Source organism: Cherax quadricarinatus, chromosome 22 (genome assembly GCF_038502225.1).
Source record: "Cherax quadricarinatus isolate ZL_2023a chromosome 22, ASM3850222v1, whole genome shotgun sequence".
Taxonomy (NCBI): domain Eukaryota; kingdom Metazoa; phylum Arthropoda; class Malacostraca; order Decapoda; family Parastacidae; genus Cherax; species Cherax quadricarinatus.
In genome coordinates this window covers 12,139,371-12,161,290 of record NC_091313.1, presented here as the reverse complement: position 1 = coordinate 12,161,290, position 21,920 = coordinate 12,139,371, and the positions used below count along the sequence as shown (strand labels likewise).

At 41.2% G+C, this 21,920-nt stretch overlaps 2 protein-coding genes across 2 annotated transcripts; one reads left to right on the top strand and one right to left on the bottom strand.

Moving 5' to 3' along the window:
• Window positions 1–2,285: 2,285 nt before the first annotated feature.
• LOC138853065 (uncharacterized) lies at window positions 2,286–4,128 on the bottom strand. The gene is made up of 3 exons (XM_070087489.1): window positions 3,270–4,128; window positions 2,872–3,017; window positions 2,286–2,777 (listed from the first exon to the last, which is right to left on the bottom strand). Exons 1-3 carry the CDS (start codon window positions 3,298–3,300, stop codon window positions 2,388–2,390), a joined length of 567 nt encoding a protein of 188 aa, XP_069943590.1. The 5' UTR covers window positions 3,301–4,128; the 3' UTR covers window positions 2,286–2,387.
• Window positions 4,129–11,605: 7,477 nt separating this feature from the next.
• Window positions 11,606–18,009, top strand: LOC138853064 (uncharacterized). The gene is made up of 3 exons (XM_070087488.1): window positions 11,606–12,549; window positions 12,651–12,707; window positions 12,959–18,009. The coding sequence occupies exons 1-3, from the start codon at window positions 12,405–12,407 to the stop codon at window positions 16,936–16,938; spliced, it is 4,182 nt and encodes a 1,393-aa protein (XP_069943589.1). The 5' UTR covers window positions 11,606–12,404; the 3' UTR covers window positions 16,939–18,009.
• Window positions 18,010–21,920: the final 3,911 nt, after the last annotated feature.

Below are 21,920 nucleotides of genomic sequence, written 5' to 3'. Positions count from 1 at the left end.
TGCATTCTAGGAAGTACAGGTTGAGGAACTTCAAGCGTTCCCAGTAACTGAGGTGTTTTATCACAGTTATGTGTGCTGTGAAGGTTCTCTGTACATTTTCTAGGTCAGCAATTTCACCTGCCTTGAAAGGTGCTCTTAGTGTGCAGCAATATTCTAACCTAGATAGAACAAGTGACCTGAAGAGTGTCATCATGGGCTTGGCATCCCTAGTTTTGAAGGTTCTCATTATCTATTCTGTCATTTTTCTAGCAGATGCGACTGATACAATGTTGTGGTCTTTGAAAGTGAGATCTGACATTATCACTCTCAGGTCTTTTACAGTTGTTTTTCACTCTATTGTGTGGTTGGAAATTGTTTTATACTCCAGTACAGTTTTAATTTCCTAACTCCACAAGACTTTGAAGAGGCAATTAATGACATGCCCATGCACTCTGCCCCAGGCCCAGATTCGTGGAACTCCGTGTTCATCAAGAATTTCAAGAAGCCCCTATCACGTGCCTTCAGCATTTTATGGAGAGGGAGCATGGACACAGGGGTCATCCCACACACACTAAAAACGTCAGACATAGCCCCACTCCACGAAGGTGGCAGTAAAGCAATTGCAAAGAACTACAGACCGATAGCACTAACATCCCACATCATAAAAATCTTTGAGAGGGTTCTATGAAGCAAGATCGCCAACCACCTAGATACACATCAATTACACAACCCAGGGCAACACGGGTTTAGAGCAGGTCCCAGCTACTGGACCACTATAACAAGGTCCTGGATGCTTTAGAGGATAAACAAAATACAGATGTAGTATACACAGACTTTGAAAAAGCTTTCGACAAGTGTGACCATGGTGTAATAGCACAAAATGCGTAATAAAGGAATAACGGAAAAAGTTGGTAGATGGATCTACAACTTCCTGACAAATAGAACACGAAGAGTAATAGTAAACAGAGTAAAGCCCCAGGAAGCCATGGTAAAAAGCTCTGTTCCACAAGGCACAGTACTCGCTCCCATTCTATTCCTCATCTTCATTTCTGACATAGACAGAGATGTAAGCAATAGCTCCGTATCTTCCTCTGCGGATGACATCTGGATTACCATGAGTAGTATATGTTGGTCGATCTAGAAACACTGCCGGATAATGACCATGGAAAATGAGATAATGATGGGGTTTGCATGACAGGGTAATTATTTAATATGATTAATCATGGCCCAAGGGGATAGAGAGACTTATTCCTATGCATTAATAAGTAGGTAGATGAAGTAGAACAAAGGATTCGGGTGTGCAGGTGGGCAGATTCTGGGATAATGAGTGTGGAAAAGAATGTGATAATGGGTGGTCTGCATAAGCACAGGTGCTGTCAGGGGGTACAAGTTTAATATGTTTAATCAACCCCCAGGGGATAGAGAGATTTATTTCTGTGTAATTACTAATTATAGGAAGGTAGGTAATGATCACTTCTGACACCCCAAACTCAATCACTGTGATAGATGGGAGAGGCAGTACAAAAAAGGAATCAGGTGTGCAGGTGGGCAGATTCCCAGGATAAAGAGTGTGGAAAAAAAAGAATGAGATAATGGGTTGGTCTTCATAAGCTCAGGTGCTGTCAGGGGTACAAGATTTAATATGTTTAAACATCCCCCAAGGGGATAGAGAGAGAGAGGCTTATTTCTGTGTAATTACTAATTATAAGAAGGTAGGGTAATGATCACTTTTGACTCCCCAAACTCAATCACTCTGATAGATGGGAGAGACAGTACAAAGGATTCAGGTGACTGGGTACAAGCTTACCATCTCCAAGGGGATAGAGAGAGAGAGGCTTATTTCTGTGTAATTACTAATTATAAGAAGGTAGGGTAATGAGGGAGAGAGTCCCCCCCCCCCCTTTCCCGGGGCTGCGACTCACTGACGCGACTGTTGCTACTTCACAACAACAACAACACTGCTGGGTTTAAAGAACGTGGTAATGGATGGGTAGCTGGTCCCCCGAGGGGGTGTTGCTCGCCCGTCCGTACCTCAGCAAAAAAAAAGGTTCTTCCGGGTACTACGGTAGTGTTTATTCTTGCCAGCTGCTAGATTTTTCCAGGTGGGGGAGGCTTAAAGCAGTGAGAAAAAGGTCATCTAGGGAAGACCTTCGTGCTGATAGAGCTCTTATAGGAACTTTGACATATACATTTTCCTCTTACCCACTCTCAGATGGGGAGAGGCTTAAGTGGTGCGATATTGTTTATATATATGTTTAGACTAGAGAAGATAGTAATATATAGTTATATGTAAATAAAAATCAGAGTTTGTCAATATTTTTATTAATTCACATACAAAAGGGCAAAAAAGCTGTGCAAAGTTTTTTTTAGCGCGAGCAAAGGGGCGAAAACTGTGTGAGTTTTACTGGTTAGACTGAATGACTGCGCTCCTCCTGTTCACTTTCTGTAAGATTGATAACCTCCCGCTCGAAAATGATTTCCTTTTCAGGTACATCAACATCTGCCTTTACCCCTTCTGCCGTCTTTACTCCATCAGCTGGCTTTACTCTCACGTCGGGGGTTTTCCCTTCCTTCTCCGACTGACCGTCAGGGTGCGCTTCAAGGTCGCTAGTTTGTTCATCACCTGCTGCGGCAGTGACCTCAACAGAGTCATCAGATTGAGCAGTGAGCGTAGAGAGGTCCACAACGAGGTCATCAGACTGACATGAGGGAAGGCTCTGCGTTTCATCGTTGTCGAGATCTGGTTCTTTCTTCATAGGCTCCTCTATATCAGATGAACTGATCCCATCTTCCACAGGCTGTAAGTCATAAAGAGAACATATTTATCACTTTCAAATAAAGGAGTGGGACTCGTCTCTAATCTACCAAAGGAGGGAACATAGAAAGACGTACCCTTTCCTGAGGAAGCCTATGTTTGCGTTTCCTGCTATCATCACAATGACACCGCTTTAGGAGTTTGAAGCCGGTGTGTTCCTTCCCTTCCAATCTACCAGCCGATAAAATCAAAACTTTACAAATTCTGACTGGTCCAGTGAAAACTGTTGAAGAAAAAAAAGGAGACTCAACTTTAAAATTATTATAAGTCTCTTTCGCTCGTTTCGTTAATATTCAAAGAGAAGTATCCAATCTACCAGCCGATAAAATCAAAAACTTTACAAATTCTGACTGGTCCAGTGAAAACTGTTGAAAAAAGAGACTCAACTTTAAAAATTATTATAAGTCTCTTGCACTCGTTTTGTTTCGTTAATATTCAAAGAGAAGTTTTTAGCAAAATAAAATGTCTCGCTTACCAGAATCGAGAATGCCTGCTTCCTTCGCCATGATGAGAGTAAAGGCTATGGAGAGGTCAGCCTCTATCTTTTGCGGGGAAGACAGCTTCAGCGGGCTCTTATATACAGCTCAGAGAGGGCCTTACCAGCCAGGAGGGGTATTTGGGGGATACTCTCGTCAGAGGTGACCTTCCTCACAGAGGGAAGCACAAAGATAACCTTGTCTACTTAGGCAAAAAGTATTTTCACAAGGAGGTAACATTTTAAAATTCTCTCTAGCATATGCTATCACTAATCTGTCATTGATAAAAAGCGATTTTTCCGAGAAATTTTTTTTAAAAAAATATAAAGCTCTTTCTAATCCCACAAGGCTTGCTTTATGAATAAACATCATAACATATAGACCGCAAGTGAGTGAAAAATCACTTTGTGTTCTGCCAGATAAACGATATAAATATTTAATTTTATTTAGTTTTAAAAAATTTTTTAAATTTATGCCATAATTCTCTGGTTTTTTCCCGTAACTGTCAAAGAAGAAGGATAGACTATTTTTCTTGTCCAAGAGAAGAGAAAAAAAATGACCCATTACTTTTGAGCTGTACGAAGGAAGAATATTACTTACAAGCACTATGGGCCTGTCTGAGGGATAGTCATCTAATCTTATTTGCTGTAGAGCGTCTATAGTGAAACAGCCAATATATGTGACTTTATTTCCTAGGGCGGGAATTAAACTATTATTTATTTCTGCGCAATTCATTTTTTATTTATGCTCGCACATCACAATGAACAGATCTATTCTGGTCGATGGATAAAACACCAGTGGTCTGAGCAAATAATAAAACTACCTTATTATGAGGGGCGGGCTTAGAGAACTGTAATTCAATTCTCAAGTTACCAGATTTTTCAATCGGGAGAGCGTCTTCCACTTGGCTGTCTGTTAAATTGAAAATATTGATGGTTCGCCCGGAAGCGAATGATTCATAGAGAATTAAATTTTCTTCCTCAATGCCCAGAGAGTTAATTGCCTCATAATATAATTTACTATAATGATGGGGGAAATCACTGCTTATGCGATAAACTGTATTATTATTAATACATACAGATAAACTGGCTAGATCCCCATGCTCAAAATATAGACCATTCTCCTTATGTTTTCCTGCATAGGCTGTCATGGGCAAAATTACCATGAAAATTTTGGCAGGAATTACATGACCCCATGGCTGATCTATTAGGAGACTCGTTTGATTGTGACCTAGCACATAATTTTTACTTAGAGTGCGATTAAAAGTATATATTATCGGCTTTGCGTCTAAGGCTAGAGACTTGTTCAAGGCCATATAAGCTGACGTATATGGGTACACCCTATTAAGCCAAAGTTTAGCATAATTAATATGGAGCTGGCATGTGCTGGCATCATCATCTGTTTTCAGAGTCCACGCTTGAGGGGATAATTCCAGCCTAATTTTTAAATCGATATTGTCAAGCAGATATTGGTCCAGAGTGGATATGTCCAGAGCCAAGGGAAAACACAGAGTTATGCCCTGTTCTTTATCATTCTTTGTCAGTATCTGTGGTTCTTTTGCCGATGTGCGGGCGAAATAGGCTGTATCGAAGAACTTAGTTATGCCTTCTCCTTTAAAGTCGGGCAAGAGATAGCCCAGTCGGGCGATACTCGGCAACTGGCTTCGTTTTACTGAGCTGCAGAGTTTAATGAATGACCAGTAATTAAAACTAGAATTTGATTCCGTTATTTGCTCGCCCAGGAAACACTGGACACTTTTAAATAACGTGTTGGAAAATCCATTGATCAGTGCAATGTTGCTTGTTTCCCCTAGTGGACTTTGCCCATCAGCCTCTGTTAGAGTCACTCTAAATTCTATAACTATTTTGCCTAAATCTAGAAATGCTCCGGGAACTCCAGGAATTCTAAATTCTAGAAAATTATCTTTTAGTTTTTGAGAGAGAGGAAGGTTTACTGGTAGAGTATCAAAACTCTGAGTGCGAGCTATGGAACTCTCAACTTGTCTCAGTCTATGCGGTCGCGGGAATTGATTAATGACGCTGGAAGAATAATCATTTAACGGGACTTTGAGTCCACTGTTTTCAGCCCCGACACCGGCCATGGCTAATAAGCAACTGTTTATACGAGAGAGAATACATCCGTTTTATAAGCAACTCGGCTTCGTCGGCGTTTATTTATCTTGCATTTATTCAGCCGTCGCTTAGTCACCCTGCTCACTCTGCCGCCCGTAATAACCTTCTTTGCAACACCTTTTAAAGCATCTATCCCGTGAGATTTAAGAGCAGCTTTCATGTCTGTTTTTCCAGACTGATAATCATCGAGCATTTTAGTTCCAAATTCTACTGCACTTGGCGCAGCCACTCTGAAAAGAAAAGGTAAAGCTCTTTTAGCTAGGCCCGCTAAAGCCGAAAAAAATCCCCCACCTCGGACTCTGTATGGCGCGTGAAAAGTCTGTATATCTCCCAGGCCACCTCCCACCTGGGAGGGTTTTAGGGAGAATAAACTCCGAAATTCCTGCTCAGAGGGCACTTGAAAGGGTACACGCATGTTTGGCGGTTAGAGAAACAATAACCATTTTTACGCAGAGTTGGTTCTATTTATTTATCGGTCTTACATGTAACACTACGGTAGTGGAATGACCGCTTTCAAAAGACAGATTACGACCAAACTGATCTGTCATTTTGATAGCTATTTTATCTAATTTAGTTACGCATAGAGGTTTGTACATCATAGGATGAGCACCTTTTGAATAACTCTCCTGAAAGGCGAAAGCATCCAGAATATTGACTAACTGACTACCGTATATTTGCGGTTCCACAATATCACTATATATTAAAACATAATCAACTCCGGCAGTGGGATCAGGCTTGAATGGGGCAATCTGCTTGGGGAAGGAGGTCCCCTCGGGCGCGTCACTACGAAATAAATAATATTTTTCAGCGCTGCTAAGCCCAAGCACCCGAGCTATTCTCGGTTTAAATTGAGCTTTAAATGAAGTGGCAGCATTGTTTTTTCCCGTAAAGGTTCGCGATCTCGTCGAAACTAAAACCCTCCCAATTCCGACATCATAATTGAGTATTTTCCCTTTCGGGAAATGTGCCGAATAATTATCTCTAAAGGCTTTTTTTAAATCTGCTGTTAGCTGTCGATTAATTTCTTCAATAATATGGCTGGCATCTGTCGATAACACATCATTTTTTGGTAGAAAGTGATGGACTATTTCTTCTGTACTTATTCCTGTTTCAGTAATGTGATTTTGTATAATGTCAATACCGCATTCGGCATCGTCTCTTGTTAGAACATTGAATTTTTTGGGATACAAAACATTAAGCAATGCTATTTCGTAGTTCAAGGATGGATTTAAAGGCGTTGCAGTAATTATATTTTGAAAGGCCGAAGCTGTATTGTCGAAAATGTCAATATTTTCTAAACTGCTCAAATAGATATATTTCCCCGGACCCCCTCTGTCCATGTTGAGGGACAGAGACAGTATGAGGCAAATACAAAATATAGACCATTATATATATTTTTTAAAGGCTTAAAAAAACTTTAGTTTGAAGACTTTACATTTTTTATTTTTTATTAGTTACAGCACTTTAGTTTGAAGACTTTTACATTTTTATTTTTTTATTAGTTACAGCATTTAGGAATAAAATATCCACATCGTGCTGTCGTTTGCGTTTTCCGCGTGAAGTGACCTCGACTCCATCAGGCATGTCCATTTCACGCATGCCACTGTCTCGTTTAGTTCCAATCCCACCGGCCGGCCCGACGTCAGCACCGTTGACACCGCCGCTGCCGCTGCTGCTGCTGCTGCTGCCGCCACCGCTGATGCTGGCAGTGCCTTGCTTCTCCACAGACAGCTGTAGTATTTCCCGTTCTAGAGCTTCGGGGGAGGCGCCGCGTTCAATTTCCACCTCATCTAGGATGATTTTAGGTGCTGCCAAGTATGGGCTCACTGACGGTATGAGCAAGCATGTCTGAATTTCCCGTTTCAGTAATATGTCTTGAAATATGTTAATGAGAGGGAGATATTCAGTGTGCCATTCATCGGCCTGTTTTCTGCTCATGCCAATGTACTGGGGTAAAATTACCCGTTTGATGTTGCCATTGGCTATCACTGCCCGACCCAGGGACACCAGACATAATTTAAACCAAATTCGTCGATTCTGTTGCGTGTCCTTGCTCAAACCGCGTACATAATGCGTGTCGAGACTACGCTCTAATTGCTGTTGTGCAATTTCATTCTTTTCAAGACAAGGACCCGCTGAGAACTGACATATTAGTGCTGCAAGGTGGGGTCTTAAAAAATCCTCTGGCCTGTCATCAAGGGTGTTGGTGCATGGTGGGGGTGATTTTAGGACAATTTCCCCGGGTGTGCCCCGATCAGCAGCTATGGCGCGGTTCACCAGGATTAGCGATTTTCGCTCAATTTTGGAAAAAGGATATTTTTCCCAGAGTGAAAGAGCCGGCTCGTAGGGGCGAGCAGAAGTAGCGTTGTGGGGATACACGATACAATCCCCATATTCCAGGAATTCTTCGCCCGTTATTCCCCCGACAATTACTGGAAATTTATATTCCATTCTCGTCAACAGTTGGGTTCCTTAGAGTCCTCGCTGAGGGAGTGAGACGGATAATGTTTATCGGCACGTCGGCGACGGGGTTTAAATACCGCGCTGCTGTAGCCTCCCACTCCTGTGGGTGGGTTTGGTAGGGGTTTGGGGGACCTCTCTAGGTCGACATTCGTCTAAGATGCTTATACAAGCTTTGCGCCCCTTCAAAAGCTTCTATCATATCCCGGAAATCATGCGTAGCATATTCTAAGCGTCTGATTTCAGCCGTCAGTTCTTTCTGATTAAAATTGTCATATAATTTTTCAATTTCATCAAAAGTCTTAGTAAATCTGGTCATGGGGCAATTGACTTTGAAGGATTCGTAGGTTTGCCATAAACTTTGTATCACACGAGCTTTGTAACACACTTGCTGATAAATCTTTCGTCTTGACGTTAATTGATGTAATAATATCGACAAACTGGGGTCCTTTTCTCCTTCTTCATTCAACGGGAGATTAATTCTCTCGGGATAATCAACTGATGGCTGGTCCATTTTTTTTTATGAATAGCACTTCGAGAAGGAACTTCTTGTCTCTATCCTGTCCCGGTATTTACTAAAGCGGGCAAAGCTCTTCTCTCGACTTTATGAAAGCTTAAATTTCAATAGGCTAGCCAGAGCGGCTTTTTTTCCGCGGTCTTTTTAACATAAAAACCGCCTAATAATTGTTTTCTCGCCTTGTGATTTTTTATAAATCTTGGCTCTAATCTAATAAGGCTCACTAATTCCCCTACAACGGGCAAAAGTTTTTTATCGATGTACGCTCGACTGCTTGTCAAAGATTTAATGATTTGTAAGATGTTTAAATTATGGTATGGAGGGAATAAAATACCTCTCTTATCCCACCGAATGAAAGAATTATTTTTGAATAGATCCAGCATAGATTTTGCGTATGGCAATTCTTCTCTCGTGAAATACAGATCAATTATTTCATTTAAATTTGGGGAAGAGTCCTCAGGCGAGAGAGAAAGACTGTTGTTTTTTCTTGATATTAAAGATAAAAGTATTTCCGGCGGGAGTTTATTATTGGCTATTATTTTCAGTTTCGGATTTTTTTTTTTTTTACTCTTAGACTCCTCGCGGCAACTACCGCGGGCGCGCCCGCCACCGCAGCCGCCGCAGCCGCCGCCACTGCCGCCACTGCCGCCACCGCCGCGGGCGGCATTACAGCGAGCGAGCTTATTTGTTTTTTTTTTTTTTATGGGGGACTCGCCAGTCTCAACAAAGAGCTCGGGTGGGTGCCCGCTCGTGGGAGGTGGTAGCTCGAAGCGGCAATTACCCTTATGAGGGCGAGTTGCTACGCTGGGGCAGGTGCTGACCTTCTCATCCTTGCTTTGGGCTGGTTTCACTTTCACTCTCGAGAGGCTGGAAGATTCCTTCCTACGCGCCATAGTGGTGGTTGCAGTGCTTCTGCGAAGGCGGGGAAAAGGAGATTCGCGCTTAGGAGTGGGTAAGATATTTGTTCCATTTTTAAAAATATATTTTTCGGCGGTTAGCCGAGGGATGAGACAAAATTCCTTTACCATTTCGATTATTTTTTACTTTATAAAACTACTAATCAGCGAGATGACCAGAGGTAAGAGTGTAGTTAAGATGGCTCCTCCACGCTTCGAAAGAAGAATATTTTTTTTTTTATAAAGTGGAGTTCGTTTACGGGCAACGGTGAGAATGTCTCCTCTAAACTTCTTTAATTTGCTCAAAATAGTCGGTTCTACTGTTAGATTTTTCTTAAGAAAATTAGTAAATATCTCAGATATGCAATTAATTTCTTTTTTTTTTAATTCCTTAATAATACGATTGCGAGCTTTAGCTGGAAGTTTGTTTAATAAAATTAATAACTCTCTGTGTTGCACTGCTAGGGGCTTACCCCTGTCTGACATTTTGCATGTCCTTCTCGTGCACCCAGCTATCTGCACTTCGGGGATAACCCACCCAGCTCACCAGATATTCTCTACTGCCGTCAGTTTTTCTTCTCCGTCTCAATATTTTAATGGGAAAAAATTCAGGTAGAGATGTTTCTATTAATTCCTGAGCGTAAAATTGCCCGAGTATTTTTTCCCCGCTCAGGTCGATAAGAGAATATGAGGGGATTACTTGCGAATTATCAACCGATTGGATTTTAAAAATTTCTTCGGTGTTTTGAGGCCAATAACTCTTGTGAAATATCCCCCGGTGGCTAGTTATCCGCACATGCGCTCCAGGAGTCAGTCGTGGACTAGTACGAGGCTGATGAGGACGGGCATTTAAATACATTAGCCCAAACTGCCGACGAATGTCTCGAGGAAGACTCAGAGAATGCACTTGTTGTGGAGTTTGACCTTTCTTGAGAGAGGAGTGAGGAGTTGAGTTGTAAGTTTCTACTATGGCTGGTAATACCTCTATATATTTTAAAGAATTTGTTAAAGTCATATAGCGGTAGATTCTATGCTTAAGCGTGCGAATAGCTCGTTCCGCTATTGCAGCCTTAGTGTCCGAGAAGGTACTGTATAATTTAATATTTTTTTTTTTTAGGTAATTCAGAAGAGGACGATTATAAAACTCGGTCCCTCTGTCCGTGTGTAATCTCGAAATTCCACGGAAGGTGGGACTTTCTATAATATTTCGTAAGGCTGACAAGACGCTTTTTGAGTTTTTTCTGACTAGTCCTACCGCCTTCATTAACCTTGAAAAGACATCTATGCATAACAAAATATATTTAATGCCGCCATTGTGGGAATGTAATAAAGTCATGTCCGCCAAGTCGCAGGTGAGTATAATGCGAGGGGCAGCAGCTATGATTTTCCGTCTGGGAAATCGCAGAGGCTGCAATTTATGCAAAGTATAGGCCCTCTGAGAAGAGAGATAATCTACTACGTCTTTATAAGTAATAGAGGCGTTTTTCTCCCTAGCTGCTCTAAAAAGTTTGTTAACATTCCCAGTAAAGCCCCCGGGGCTATTGACGTCTCTAAATACTTTTTCTAGAATTTTCTTTTTATGTGAATTTAAGGCCATTTTTGTTTTTACCAGTGGTATACAGTTTCACAGTTGCCCTCTCCGGTAATGAAGCTTCGTAATTGAATTTCCTCTGGAGCGGTTAAATCAACCAGAAGATAGCCGTATTTATCCGCAGTGACGTGACGATATATCTCAACAAATTTCGGGGCTAGATTTTTTCCATAAATTTGTCGCCCGAGACATTCCAACTGAGACAGATCTCGTTGTCTTAATAAAATATATTGACTACAATTAAGCGTGATCGTGCGAGCGTATTTTCCTTGTGGAAATAAATTTTGAGATATGAGAATTACGGATATTTGCTCGTGTCTTCCTCTAGTAAAAATATTGGCTATAACATCACTCTTAACTGCTTCATTAAAAAGGTCATCAATTATATACAGAGAGCTATTGTCTGTCTCAAGGGGATTTTGGTAATCCGCCGGGTTAATGAGACCTTTCACTAAAATGATTTTCTCACTAAGAGAGGTGATTTGTTTCAAAGGGTGAGTTTTATCATCCAGACTGGAAATGATTATTCTCGCGAAAGAACCGGCATATTTTTTACATAAACGCTCCACTAGACTGCTCTTGCCTGCCCCGCTAAAACCAGCAACAAGTATTCTTGCAGGCTCTCTGAAAATATTCAACTCTTCCTCTGTAAAGGTACAGACCTTGTCCATCTTCCCATTTCAAATGAGCCTTTTTGTGGAAGAATCATCTTATATATAAACATTTCTTTTTAGTTCAAAGCAGAGGGGAGGGAGGGGGGAGTTTATCCCAGAGATGAAGATAACAATGGCGGCATGGCCTTCTCCCGCCAGAAGACCATAGAAAAAAAGCCCGACCGACAGTGAAGGTCGTCTGGATATTACGCAGTTTCACTACCTTCCCTACGCCAGGTGGTGGTGGGTCGAATGGAGGTCACAGACAAAGAGAAGCAGGCCCCGCCACTTTCTGCCGGCTGATGCCTATTTATTTTTATTTTGGGGAAAAATATATTATTATTATTATTTTTAAGAATATTTAGTTTTGGCGATGGTCAGTATCTATAAATTAATTAATTAATCTTTCCCTCGCCTCGGCTTTATACAAATGGGAAATTCACATGACTATGGCAATTTACGTAATCCTCCCTACTTGCCCGGTCTAAATTCTTATTTTTTCGTTCGGGAAAAGAGTTCTTCCCAGATTTTATCCCTCTTACTTTATTGACAATAAGAAATCTTTTCTAGATTATATTTATAATATATAGACTTGCAGGGATTTTTGTTTAAAAGATTCTCGTGAAAATAGAGAGAGACTGATGTGAAAAACTGTACCTCTACTTTGGGGAAAATTAAGCATCTTATGAGCACGCTATCCTAAAAGCGTGCTATAAATACGCTCACCTTTTCGTCTAGGGCGAAAGGTGCTCTTCCCGCTCACTCAAGAAAGTTACCAGCTTAGATTAGAGCAGGTAAAAACTTCTCTATCTATGGGAGATTAAAATATTATCCATAATTTAAATAATTTATGGAATATGAGAGTGAGAGTGTGTATTTACAGATATGACTCGTCACCCAGCTCGCAGATGCCACCTATGCGGGCGATTATACCCTCAGGATGCAGCTCACCACACTTTCTCCTGTAGTTTCTGCGGGCTATCAGTGTGTGTGGCGAATGTCACAGCTCATCGCAGGAGATGCGTGACAGGTGAGATACCCAGGTTATTGCTCTGAATTGATGTTTTCTTAAAACTGCTATTTTCAGATAATGAAATAAGTCTTTGAGCTAATAATAATTTTTTCCAACAGTTGGGGCGGGGCAATACTCCAAGCAGATGATCCGGGGGGCGGGCCAGGAAGAAAGAGGTCAGCGCTCTTTTCTTAATCAATTATTTTTATTAACAGTCAAACATTTTTAAGATATGTTTATAAAGTATCTCACTAACAAGAATAAAAATCATTTTGAGAACCGCATATATTCCATAGATTGCTTAGCTTCTCCCAGTTTTATACTTTAACAGTAACATTTTTTTAAAAGATTGCTAGAGTTATAATTAGTCTAGTATGGCTCTAAAACAAAATAATAATAAATAACTTTCTCTAATTATATTATGCAGATCAGTCTGTGTCCTCCGATGAATCTTCGACCGTAACACTCCCACAAGAGCAAGTTGAGCCGATTGCCGGTCCCAGTGGATGGAGACCAGCCGCCACAAGTGACAGCTCCTCTTCCAAGGATCATTACTACTCTTTCTTGGGTTCCCCCTCCTCTGTTAATCGAAGGTTCACTTCAGGTAAAAAAAATTTTTGTTCAGATGAGGAAGAGAGTGAAATGGGAGACGATTCCATTTCAGAGGAACCACACATTACGAGTCGGTCGGAATGTTTTCAAGGTCACTTCTGTCGAATAAAATATTCAATTCCTGCCTCTCATAAACACGACCCCATATTATTTCTTCAGTCCTTCGCAACAACATTTATGAGGCACATATTACAGTTTTTCACTGTTCTATCAGGACGAGCACTTTATGAAAATGCTCTTAGGATTTATGCCGAACTGAGCCTTATTTTGCGCAGACAGTCGCTACTGGGAGAGGATGACAGTCGTGAGCATTATATAACTTTTCCCGCGCAACTAGTTACACGAGATGATATATCTCGGCTCTTACGGTCATGGAGGGAGTACCTTAGCATGCGATTAGAAACTGAAATTTCATCGGGCGAGGGATCAGGCTTCATACTAGATTATATAAAGGGTTTTCATATTGTAATATGCAAGAATGGAGTGCGTGGATACCTAGGAGACTATATAGAATATCCCACATCTTTACGAGGGAAAAATCAGATATTTAACCCGAGAGGAGTAAAAAATAGCTGTTTTATTCAATGTCTGGCGGCCTTTTTCTGTCGTAGACTTGGCTGGGGCTGGTATAAAATCAGACGATATTTATCTAGATGTGATAGCCTTCAGAAATTTGTCAATTACTCGCGAGTGACTCTCCCTGTCCAGTGGAGTGACATCCACAAACTCGAGTCTGACAACAAAATATCAATATTTATTTATTGCTTAACTTCTCATGAAGGGACCTATCATGCTACTTTATGTCGTAGGGGTAGTAATAAATATTCACTGGTAGTGGCCCTGTTATTGTTGGGAAAGACTCATGTAGCTTTAATCAAACACTTCCAGAAATATATGAGAATTTTCTCCAGAAAACATTCACGCAATAAGCACTTTTGCTTGAATTGTTTAAGTGAATATAGTGACATTTGCAACTTAAAAACTCACTTCAATTCATGCGACAACCAACAAAAGTTGATTTTTCCCCCAGCTGGAAGCGTTTGTAAATTCAAAAATACTCACAAGGGCTACTTGCCCTCTCATACTGCCTTTGTGGATTTAGAAGCTTATCTCGATAATCGTAAGCCAGAGGGGGTAATAACAGCTAGACACGTAGCAATAGCTTATGGCTATATAGTGATAGACAGAAATAGCACTATAATAGATAGATATGTCCATCGGGGGGTACAGTGTATTGATCATATGTATGATAGACTTTCGTCTTTATGGGATTGGATAAAGATGAACACTCCCTGTTATCCGCTTCATATGACCAGGGAGCAGCATATACATTTTGCCATACAGAAGAAGTGCAACTTCTGTCATCAGGACTTTACTCTTACCAAACCAAAGGTGAGGCATCATGACCATCTAATGCCTAAGGCTAATTATTTAGGAGCACTCTGCAATAATTGCAATTTAAGGCAGAAAAATTCAGGTAAATATTTGCCTGTTATTATTCATAACCTATCATATGATATGGCTTTGATAATTAAAGAACTAAGTGTTAAAGCCCCAATCAATGTTTTAATGAAACAGGGATATAAATTTCTAAAGGTAGAAATAGGAGCACTACGTTTCCTGGATAGTCTAGCCTTCTTGTCCGCTGGTTTGGCTAGTTTGGCTCAGGCGCACATAGCTTCAAAATCACCCTTGAAATTCACAGAGGCGATGATAAGTCATCTACCCCCCGAAAGTTGGGGAAGCTTATTAACCGGCAAACAAGTGTTTCCTTATGAATATTGCAGCTCCCCAGAAAGGCTCGAAGAGAAGACTTTACCCCCAAAAAGAGCTTTCTACAGTTCTCTGTCTAAGAAGCATATTAGCCAAGAAGAATTCGATCATGCTCATCTGGTTTGGGAGAAAACAGCTTGTCAAACTCTAGGAGACTATCTCCTAGTATATCTCAGCTGTGATGTAGGACTTCTGGCTGACATATTCACCTTGCATAGGAGATTATTATACAACATCTATAATCTAGATGTTGTTCACTATGTTTCTCTCCCCGGCTTTGCCTATGATGCCTTCTTAAAAACCAGTGGAGTGGAATTAGAATTAATTACTGATCAGGAGCTTTATAACATCATACAGTCTAATATAAGAGGCGGCTTCACTACTGCTGTTAGGACGTTTGCTCAGGCCAATAACCAGTTCATTAATCCCAATTTTGATGAGAAAAACTTAGTAAGTAAATTTTTGCTATACTGGGATTTTAATTCTCTTTATGGTTCTTGCATGACTGAGGCGCTGCCCTACGCAAACATTCGAAAACTCTCACCCGCAGAAATGGCGAGTTTTCTCGCAAATGGCAGTCTTCTCCAGAAGAATCCTCAAGACTCTATAAAAGGTTACTGGCTTCTTATAGACACTCTAGGAATAGCCCCAGAATTAGCTCGCTACACGGATGACTTACCACTATGTCTCTATCACAAACAGATAACATTAGATGATCTATCTGAGTACAGCAAACAGCTATTGGCTATCAGTAATCAAAAACTACCCCGTAAAAATACTAAATTAGTGGGGGACCATCTCCCCAAACGAAACTACCTAATATCATTGCCTTTATTGCAGTTGTTCTTGGAGATAGGTCTACAAATTGAGAAAATTCATAGCATATATGAATTCTCACAAGGAAAATATCTGGCGGGCTTTGTTGAAACGAACGTGAGGCAACGTAATAGTAGCACTAGTAAAGACTGTCAGCGATTATTTAAATTGTTGACCAATTCTGTATTCGGCAAGACATTGTTTAATCCATCAAAATATGCCAACAAAACGAAGCTCATAACATCAGCAGGAGCATTTTTGCGAGCGGTGAGTAAGCCACTATTTAAGAAAGCCATAAAGCTTTCAGAAAACAAAGTATTGGTTACGACGGGGACGCCAGCCATAAAACTCACTTACCCTAATTACATAGGCTACCAGATACTAGAACTTGCCAAATTTAAGCTGTACCATTTTTGGTATATGATTCTTAAGAAAACATACCAAGACAAAATAAAACTAATCTATTCAGATACCGATAGTGTCATCGCCTGTTTAGAGGGCATCAAAAACCTTACTGATGAAATCGGTAAGGAACCATTGAGGAAATGGATAGACACATCTAATTTCCCCACAGATCATCCTCTCTACAATGACTCAAGGAAGGGATCTCTAGGCTTACTTAAAAGTGAGGTGGGGGACCGCCTTATTTCAGAAATAGTCTGCATTAAACCCAAAATGTATAGCATCCTGCTAGCAGATAATAACAACACTATCGCTGCGAAAGGAGTTCCTCAGTCTGAACAACAATTATTAACTCATAATAACTTTAGAAGTGTGCTGGAAGACGGTTCTAAACATACCTTCCAATATAGTCAAATTAGAAATTTAAAAGGTCAGATGACCACTATCACCACTAGGAAACGAGGTCTTAGCTCATTTGATGATAAGCGCTTTTACTTAGATGCCTATCACTCTGTATCCTATGGTCATCCAGATGCCAGAGAAACAAAGTTTAAATTATTTAAAGATAAAACAGATGACAAAGTGGAGGAAGACGAAGAAGCTAATAGCAGTACTGAAGAAGGGAGTACAGAAGAAGAGGAACTAGAGATGAGAGACAGTTGCAATCTTTGGCGGGGAAGAGAAAAAACCGTAAGAGATTTTTTCCCCAGGGTCAAGCATCGACGCGAGAGAGGTAGATCTTCCGCCACTGCTCGTAGTTTCATGCTCTTAGAAGCTAGCTGTTCTGAGGGAGAGGAGGAATAAAACAATGTAATGTTAACTAATAAATATATTTGCTAAGAGAGACTTTTTTGTTTTCACCCTTTGAAAAATTAGGTTATTATCCTTTTTCACACAGATGCCCCCGATGTAGCCGGAGAGCGGGCGCAGGGCTGATAATCACACCCGATGACCTCCAAAGAAGCAGGCCCGCCGCAACACTCCATCAGAGAGCCCCAGTCACCTGAATCCTTTGTACTGCCTCTCTCTCCCATCTATCAGTGTAATAGAGTTTGGGGAGTCAGAAGTGATCATTACTCTACTTCTGTTCCTACTTAGTAATAAGACTCTCTATCCCCTTGGGGGATGATTAAACATATAAAACTCCTACCCTGTCAGCCCTAAGGTCATACAGACCCCCCATTATCTCATTATTTTTCCATGGTCATTATCCCGGAATCCGGTTCCCTCGGGCGACCAGCTGCCCATCCATTACCGCGTTCTTTAAACCCAGCAGTGTTGTTGTTGTTGTGAAGTAGCAACAGTCGCGTCAGTGAGTCGCAGCCCCGGGAAAGGGGGGGGGGGACTCCCTCGGAGATGGTAAGCTTGTACCCAGTCACCTGAATCCTTTGTACTGTCTCTCCCATCTATCAGAGTGATTGAGTTTGGGGAGTCAAAAGTGATCATTACCCTACCTTCTTATAATTAGTAATTACACAGAAATAAGCCTCTCTCTCTCTATCCCCTTGGGGGATGTTTAAACATATTAAATCTTGTACCCCTGACAGCACCTGAGCTTATGAAGACCAACCCATTATCTCATTCTTTTTTTTCCACACTCTTTATCCTGGGAATCTGCCCACCTGCACACCTGATTCCTTTTTTGTACTGCCTCTCCCATCTATCACAGTGATTGAGTTTGGGGTGTCAGAAGTGATCATTACCTACCTTCCTATAATTAGTAATTACACAGAAATAAATCTCTCTATCCCCTGGGGGTTGATTAAACATATTAAACTTGTACCCCCTGACAGCACCTGTGCTTATGCAGACCACCCATTATCACATTCTTTTCCACACTCATTATCCCAGAATCTGCCCACCTGCACACCCGAATCCTTTGTTCTACTTCATCTACCTACTTATTAATGCATAGGAATAAGTCTCTCTATCCCCTTGGGCCATGATTAATCATATTAAATAATTACCCTGTCATGCAAACCCCATCATTATCTCATTTTCCATGGTCATTATCCGGCAGTGTTTCTAGATCGACCAACATATACTACTACCATGGCAGTGACCTTCATCGAAGACACTGCGAGACTCCAAGCGGACATCAACCAAATCTTCAACGAGGAGAAATTTCAACTACTCAGATATGGAAAGCTTGAAGAAATTAGAAATGTGTCAGGGTATACAACAAGTTCTAACCATACAATAGAGAGGAAAAGTAATCTAAAGGACCTGGGAGTGATAATGTCAGAGGATCTCGCCTTCAAAGACCACAACAATGTATCTATCTCATCTGCTAGAAAAATGATAGGATGGATAATGAGAACCTTCAAAACTAGGGACACCAAGCCCATCATGATTCTCTTCAAATCACTTGTGCTCTCTAGGCTGGAATATTTCTGTACACTAACGGCCCCCTTCAAGGCTGGCAACATTGCAAACCTGGAGAGTGTACAAAGAGCTTTCACGGCACATATAAGTATGATAAAGCACCTAAACTACTGGGGAGGGTTGAAGGTCCTTGATCTGTATTTCCTCGAATGCAGGCGAGAGAGATACATGATACATATACACTTGGAAGGTCCTGGAGGGATTGGTACCAAACCTGCACACGAAAATTACTACCTATGAAAGCAAAAGACTCGGCAGGAGATGCAACATTCCCCCGATGAAAAGCAGGGATGCCACGGGTACACTGAGAGACAACGCAATAAGTGTTCGGGGCCCAAGACTGTTCAGTTGCATCCCATCATACATAAGAGGGATTACCAATAGACCCCTGGCTGTCTTCAAGAAGGCACTGGACAGGTACCTAAAGTCAGTACCTGACAAACCGGCTGTGGTTCGTACGTCAGCTTGCGTGCGGCCAGCAGTAACAGCCTGGTTGATCAGATCCTGATCCAGCATGGGGCCTGGTCTCAGACCGGGCCGCGGGGGCGTTGACCCCCGAAATCCTCTCCAGGTAAACTCCAGGTAACCGTTTTCCATAACGGAGTAATTGAAATTTCTCATCATTGAACTTCATATTGTTTTCTGCGGCCCATTTAAAGATTTGGTTGATGTCCGCCTAGAGTCTTGCAGTGTCTTCAAGGGAGGGCACAGTCATGCAAATTCGATTGTCATCAGCAAAGGAAGACACGGTGCTGTGGCTTACATCCATGTCTGTCAGATATGAGGATGAGGAGCAGAATGGGAGTGAGTGATGTGCCTTGTGGAACAGAATTTTTCACAGAAGCCGTCTCAGACTTTACTCTGTTTACTGCTACTCTTTGTGTTCTATTTGTTAGGAAATTAGAGATCCATCTACCAGCTCTTTCTGTTATTCCTTTTTCACGCATTTTGCGTGCTATTACACCATAGTCACACTTGTCAAAGGCTTTTGCAAAGTCTCTGTATACTACATCTGTATTATGTTTGTCTTCTAGAGCATCCAGGACCTTGTCATAGTGGTCCAGTAGTTGGAACAGGCAGGAGCGACCTGCTCTAAACCATGTTGCCCTGGGCTGTGTAACTGATGGGTATCTAGATAAGTGGCGATCTTGCTTCTTAGAACCCTTTCAGATATTTTTATGATATGGTATGTTAGCGCTATCGGTCTGTAGTTCTATACTATTGGAGTGGGGCTGTTGTTGTCCCCTGTGTCCATGCTCCCTCATCAGAGGATGTTAAAAGCACTTGATAGAGGTTTCTTGCACTTCTTGATGAACATGGAGTTAAATGAATCTGGGCCTAGGGCAGAGTGTAAGGGCATGTCATTTATCGCCTTTTCGAAATCATTTGGCATCAGAATAATATCAGATTGGTATGAGTCTACCAAATTCTGTGTTTTGCGCATAAAAAATTCATTTACGTCTTTGACTCTCAGTCTGGTTAGCGACTCGCTAAAAACCGAGTCATACTGGGACTTGAGTAGGTCACTCATTTCTTTGCTGTCATCTGTGTAGGACCCATCTCGTCTAAGTAGAGTCCCAATACTGGATGTTGTTCTCGAATTATATTTGTCATAAGAAAAGAAATATTTTGGGTTTCTTTCAATTTCATTTATGGCTTTTACTTCTTCCCGCAATTTTTGACTGATGTAAGATTCTCTTAGCATACGTTCGATGTTTACTATTTCTCTAACCAGTGCCTCCCTTCGTATTACAGATATATTGGCCTCTTTTAGCTGCTCTGTTATTCTTTGCCTTCATCTGTATAAGGAGCACCTTTCTCTTTCTAGGTTACATCTTCTCTTCCTTTTCCTTAAAGGAATGTGCATTGAGCATACCTCGAGTGCCATAGAGTTAATTTGTTCTAGACATAGGTTTGGATCCGTGTTACTTAGGATATCTTCCCAGTTTATATCACTGAGGACCTGGTTGACTTGGTCCCATCTTATGTTTTTGTTATTGAAGTTGAATTTGGTGAAGGCTCCCTCGTGACTGATCACATTTTGTTGGTCTGGGGACCTGTCTGAACTTCTGTTATGTTGTGATCTGAGTATATTGTGTTTGATATGGTAATATTTCGTATCAGATCATTATTGTTAGTGAAAATGAAGTCCAGTGTATTCTCCAATCTTGTTTGCTCTATTATTTGCTGGTTTAAGGTGAATTTGGTGCAGAGATTTAAAAGCTCGTGTATGTGAGTTTTCATCTGAGCTGCCTCCTTGGGCTATCTCTGATACAGCATTATTTGCCACATTCCTCCATTTTAGGTGCCTTAGGCTGAAATCTCCTAGAAGCAAGATGTTTGGGGCAGGAGCTGGAAGATTTTCCAGACAGTGGTCAATTTCCAAAAGCTGTTCCTGGAATTGTTGGAAAGTTGCATCCGGAGGCTTCTATACAACCACAACGATAAGGTTTTCGTTCTCGATCTTTACTGCCAAAACTTCAACTACACCATGTGAGGTGTTTAGTAGTTCCGAGGATATCAGTGACTGTGATATACAGGCCAACCCTTTCCCCCCTTTATCCTGTTCACTCTGTCGCATATGTATAGGTTATAATCTAGGATCCCTATTTCATTGTCAAAGTGATCCTTTATGTGGGTCTCTGTGAAAATTGTAAACAATGTGTTTGACTCTGTAGGCAGTCCACTGATGATAGGTATTTTGTTTGTTGCTGGCTTTAGACCCTATATATTTGCAAAGATGAATGTCGTCGTATTGGTGGTATGGGGGTGGAGGTTCATTTTATCCTGGCACTGATATCTGTTGTTTTAGAGTGGAGGTCATTGACTGTGATTCCTCTTCAGAAATGATAGAAGTTGGTGTACGATTTCTGTCATTTCCTACCAGCTTTTTTCTTCCTGGCGCTAAAAATCCTCTCTCTCTCTGGAGTGGTTGTGGCTACCTTGGTTTTCCCATGGTCTGGATGTTCTGTATCTTCTTGTCCCCTTTAGGTGGTGTTCTTGGCAACATAAGTTATAGCACTGTCTTTCCTGAACTGAAGAGTGACAAATTTCAGGGTGGAAAAGCTTACAGGAAGGAAGGTTGCACAACCTGTTGTAATATGGGCATGGCATTTTCTGGGGTGGTCAAAGTTGCACGTCCCATCCGTTTTTCCATATATTCCACACTTGCAGATACCTAATACATAGAATTTGCATAGGTCTGATTTCTGTTTGCCTTGGTTTATGGTGACTGCATTCCCTACTGATGCATGTTTTTCTGTCTCTTTACTATCTTTAGCACTAGTACCAACAATGATGCCTTCACCAGAATTTCTGGTATTTTATCTTCATTATTTCTTGGGGCATTCCCTTGTTTACTATCTCCAGTGGTATTGCTAGTTTGTAACTTTGGGTTTTTC

What these genes read in the sequence shown, in the direction of transcription:
- LOC138853065 (XM_070087489.1), bottom strand. Translation starts at nt 3,300, where the DNA reads ATGGCGAAGGAAGCAGGCATTCTCGATTCTG. An exon ending in AGCAGGCATTCTCGATTCTG is followed by an intron (nt 3,018 to 3,269) that starts GTAAGCGAGACA and finishes TTTCTTCAACAG; the next exon opens with TTTTCACTGGACCAGTCAGA. An exon ending in ATAGGCTTCCTCAGGAAAGG is followed by an intron (nt 2,778 to 2,871) that starts GTACGTCTTTCT and finishes TATGACTTACAG; the next exon opens with CCTGTGGAAGATGGGATCAG.
- LOC138853064 (XM_070087488.1), top strand. Translation starts at nt 12,405, where the DNA reads ATGACTCGTCACCCAGCTCGCAGATGCCACCTATGCGGGCGATTATAC. An exon ending in TCGCAGGAGATGCGTGACAG is followed by an intron (nt 12,550 to 12,650) that starts GTGAGATACCCA and finishes TTTTTCCAACAG; the next exon opens with TTGGGGCGGGGCAATACTCC. An exon ending in GGCGGGCCAGGAAGAAAGAG is followed by an intron (nt 12,708 to 12,958) that starts GTCAGCGCTCTT and finishes TATATTATGCAG; the next exon opens with ATCAGTCTGTGTCCTCCGAT.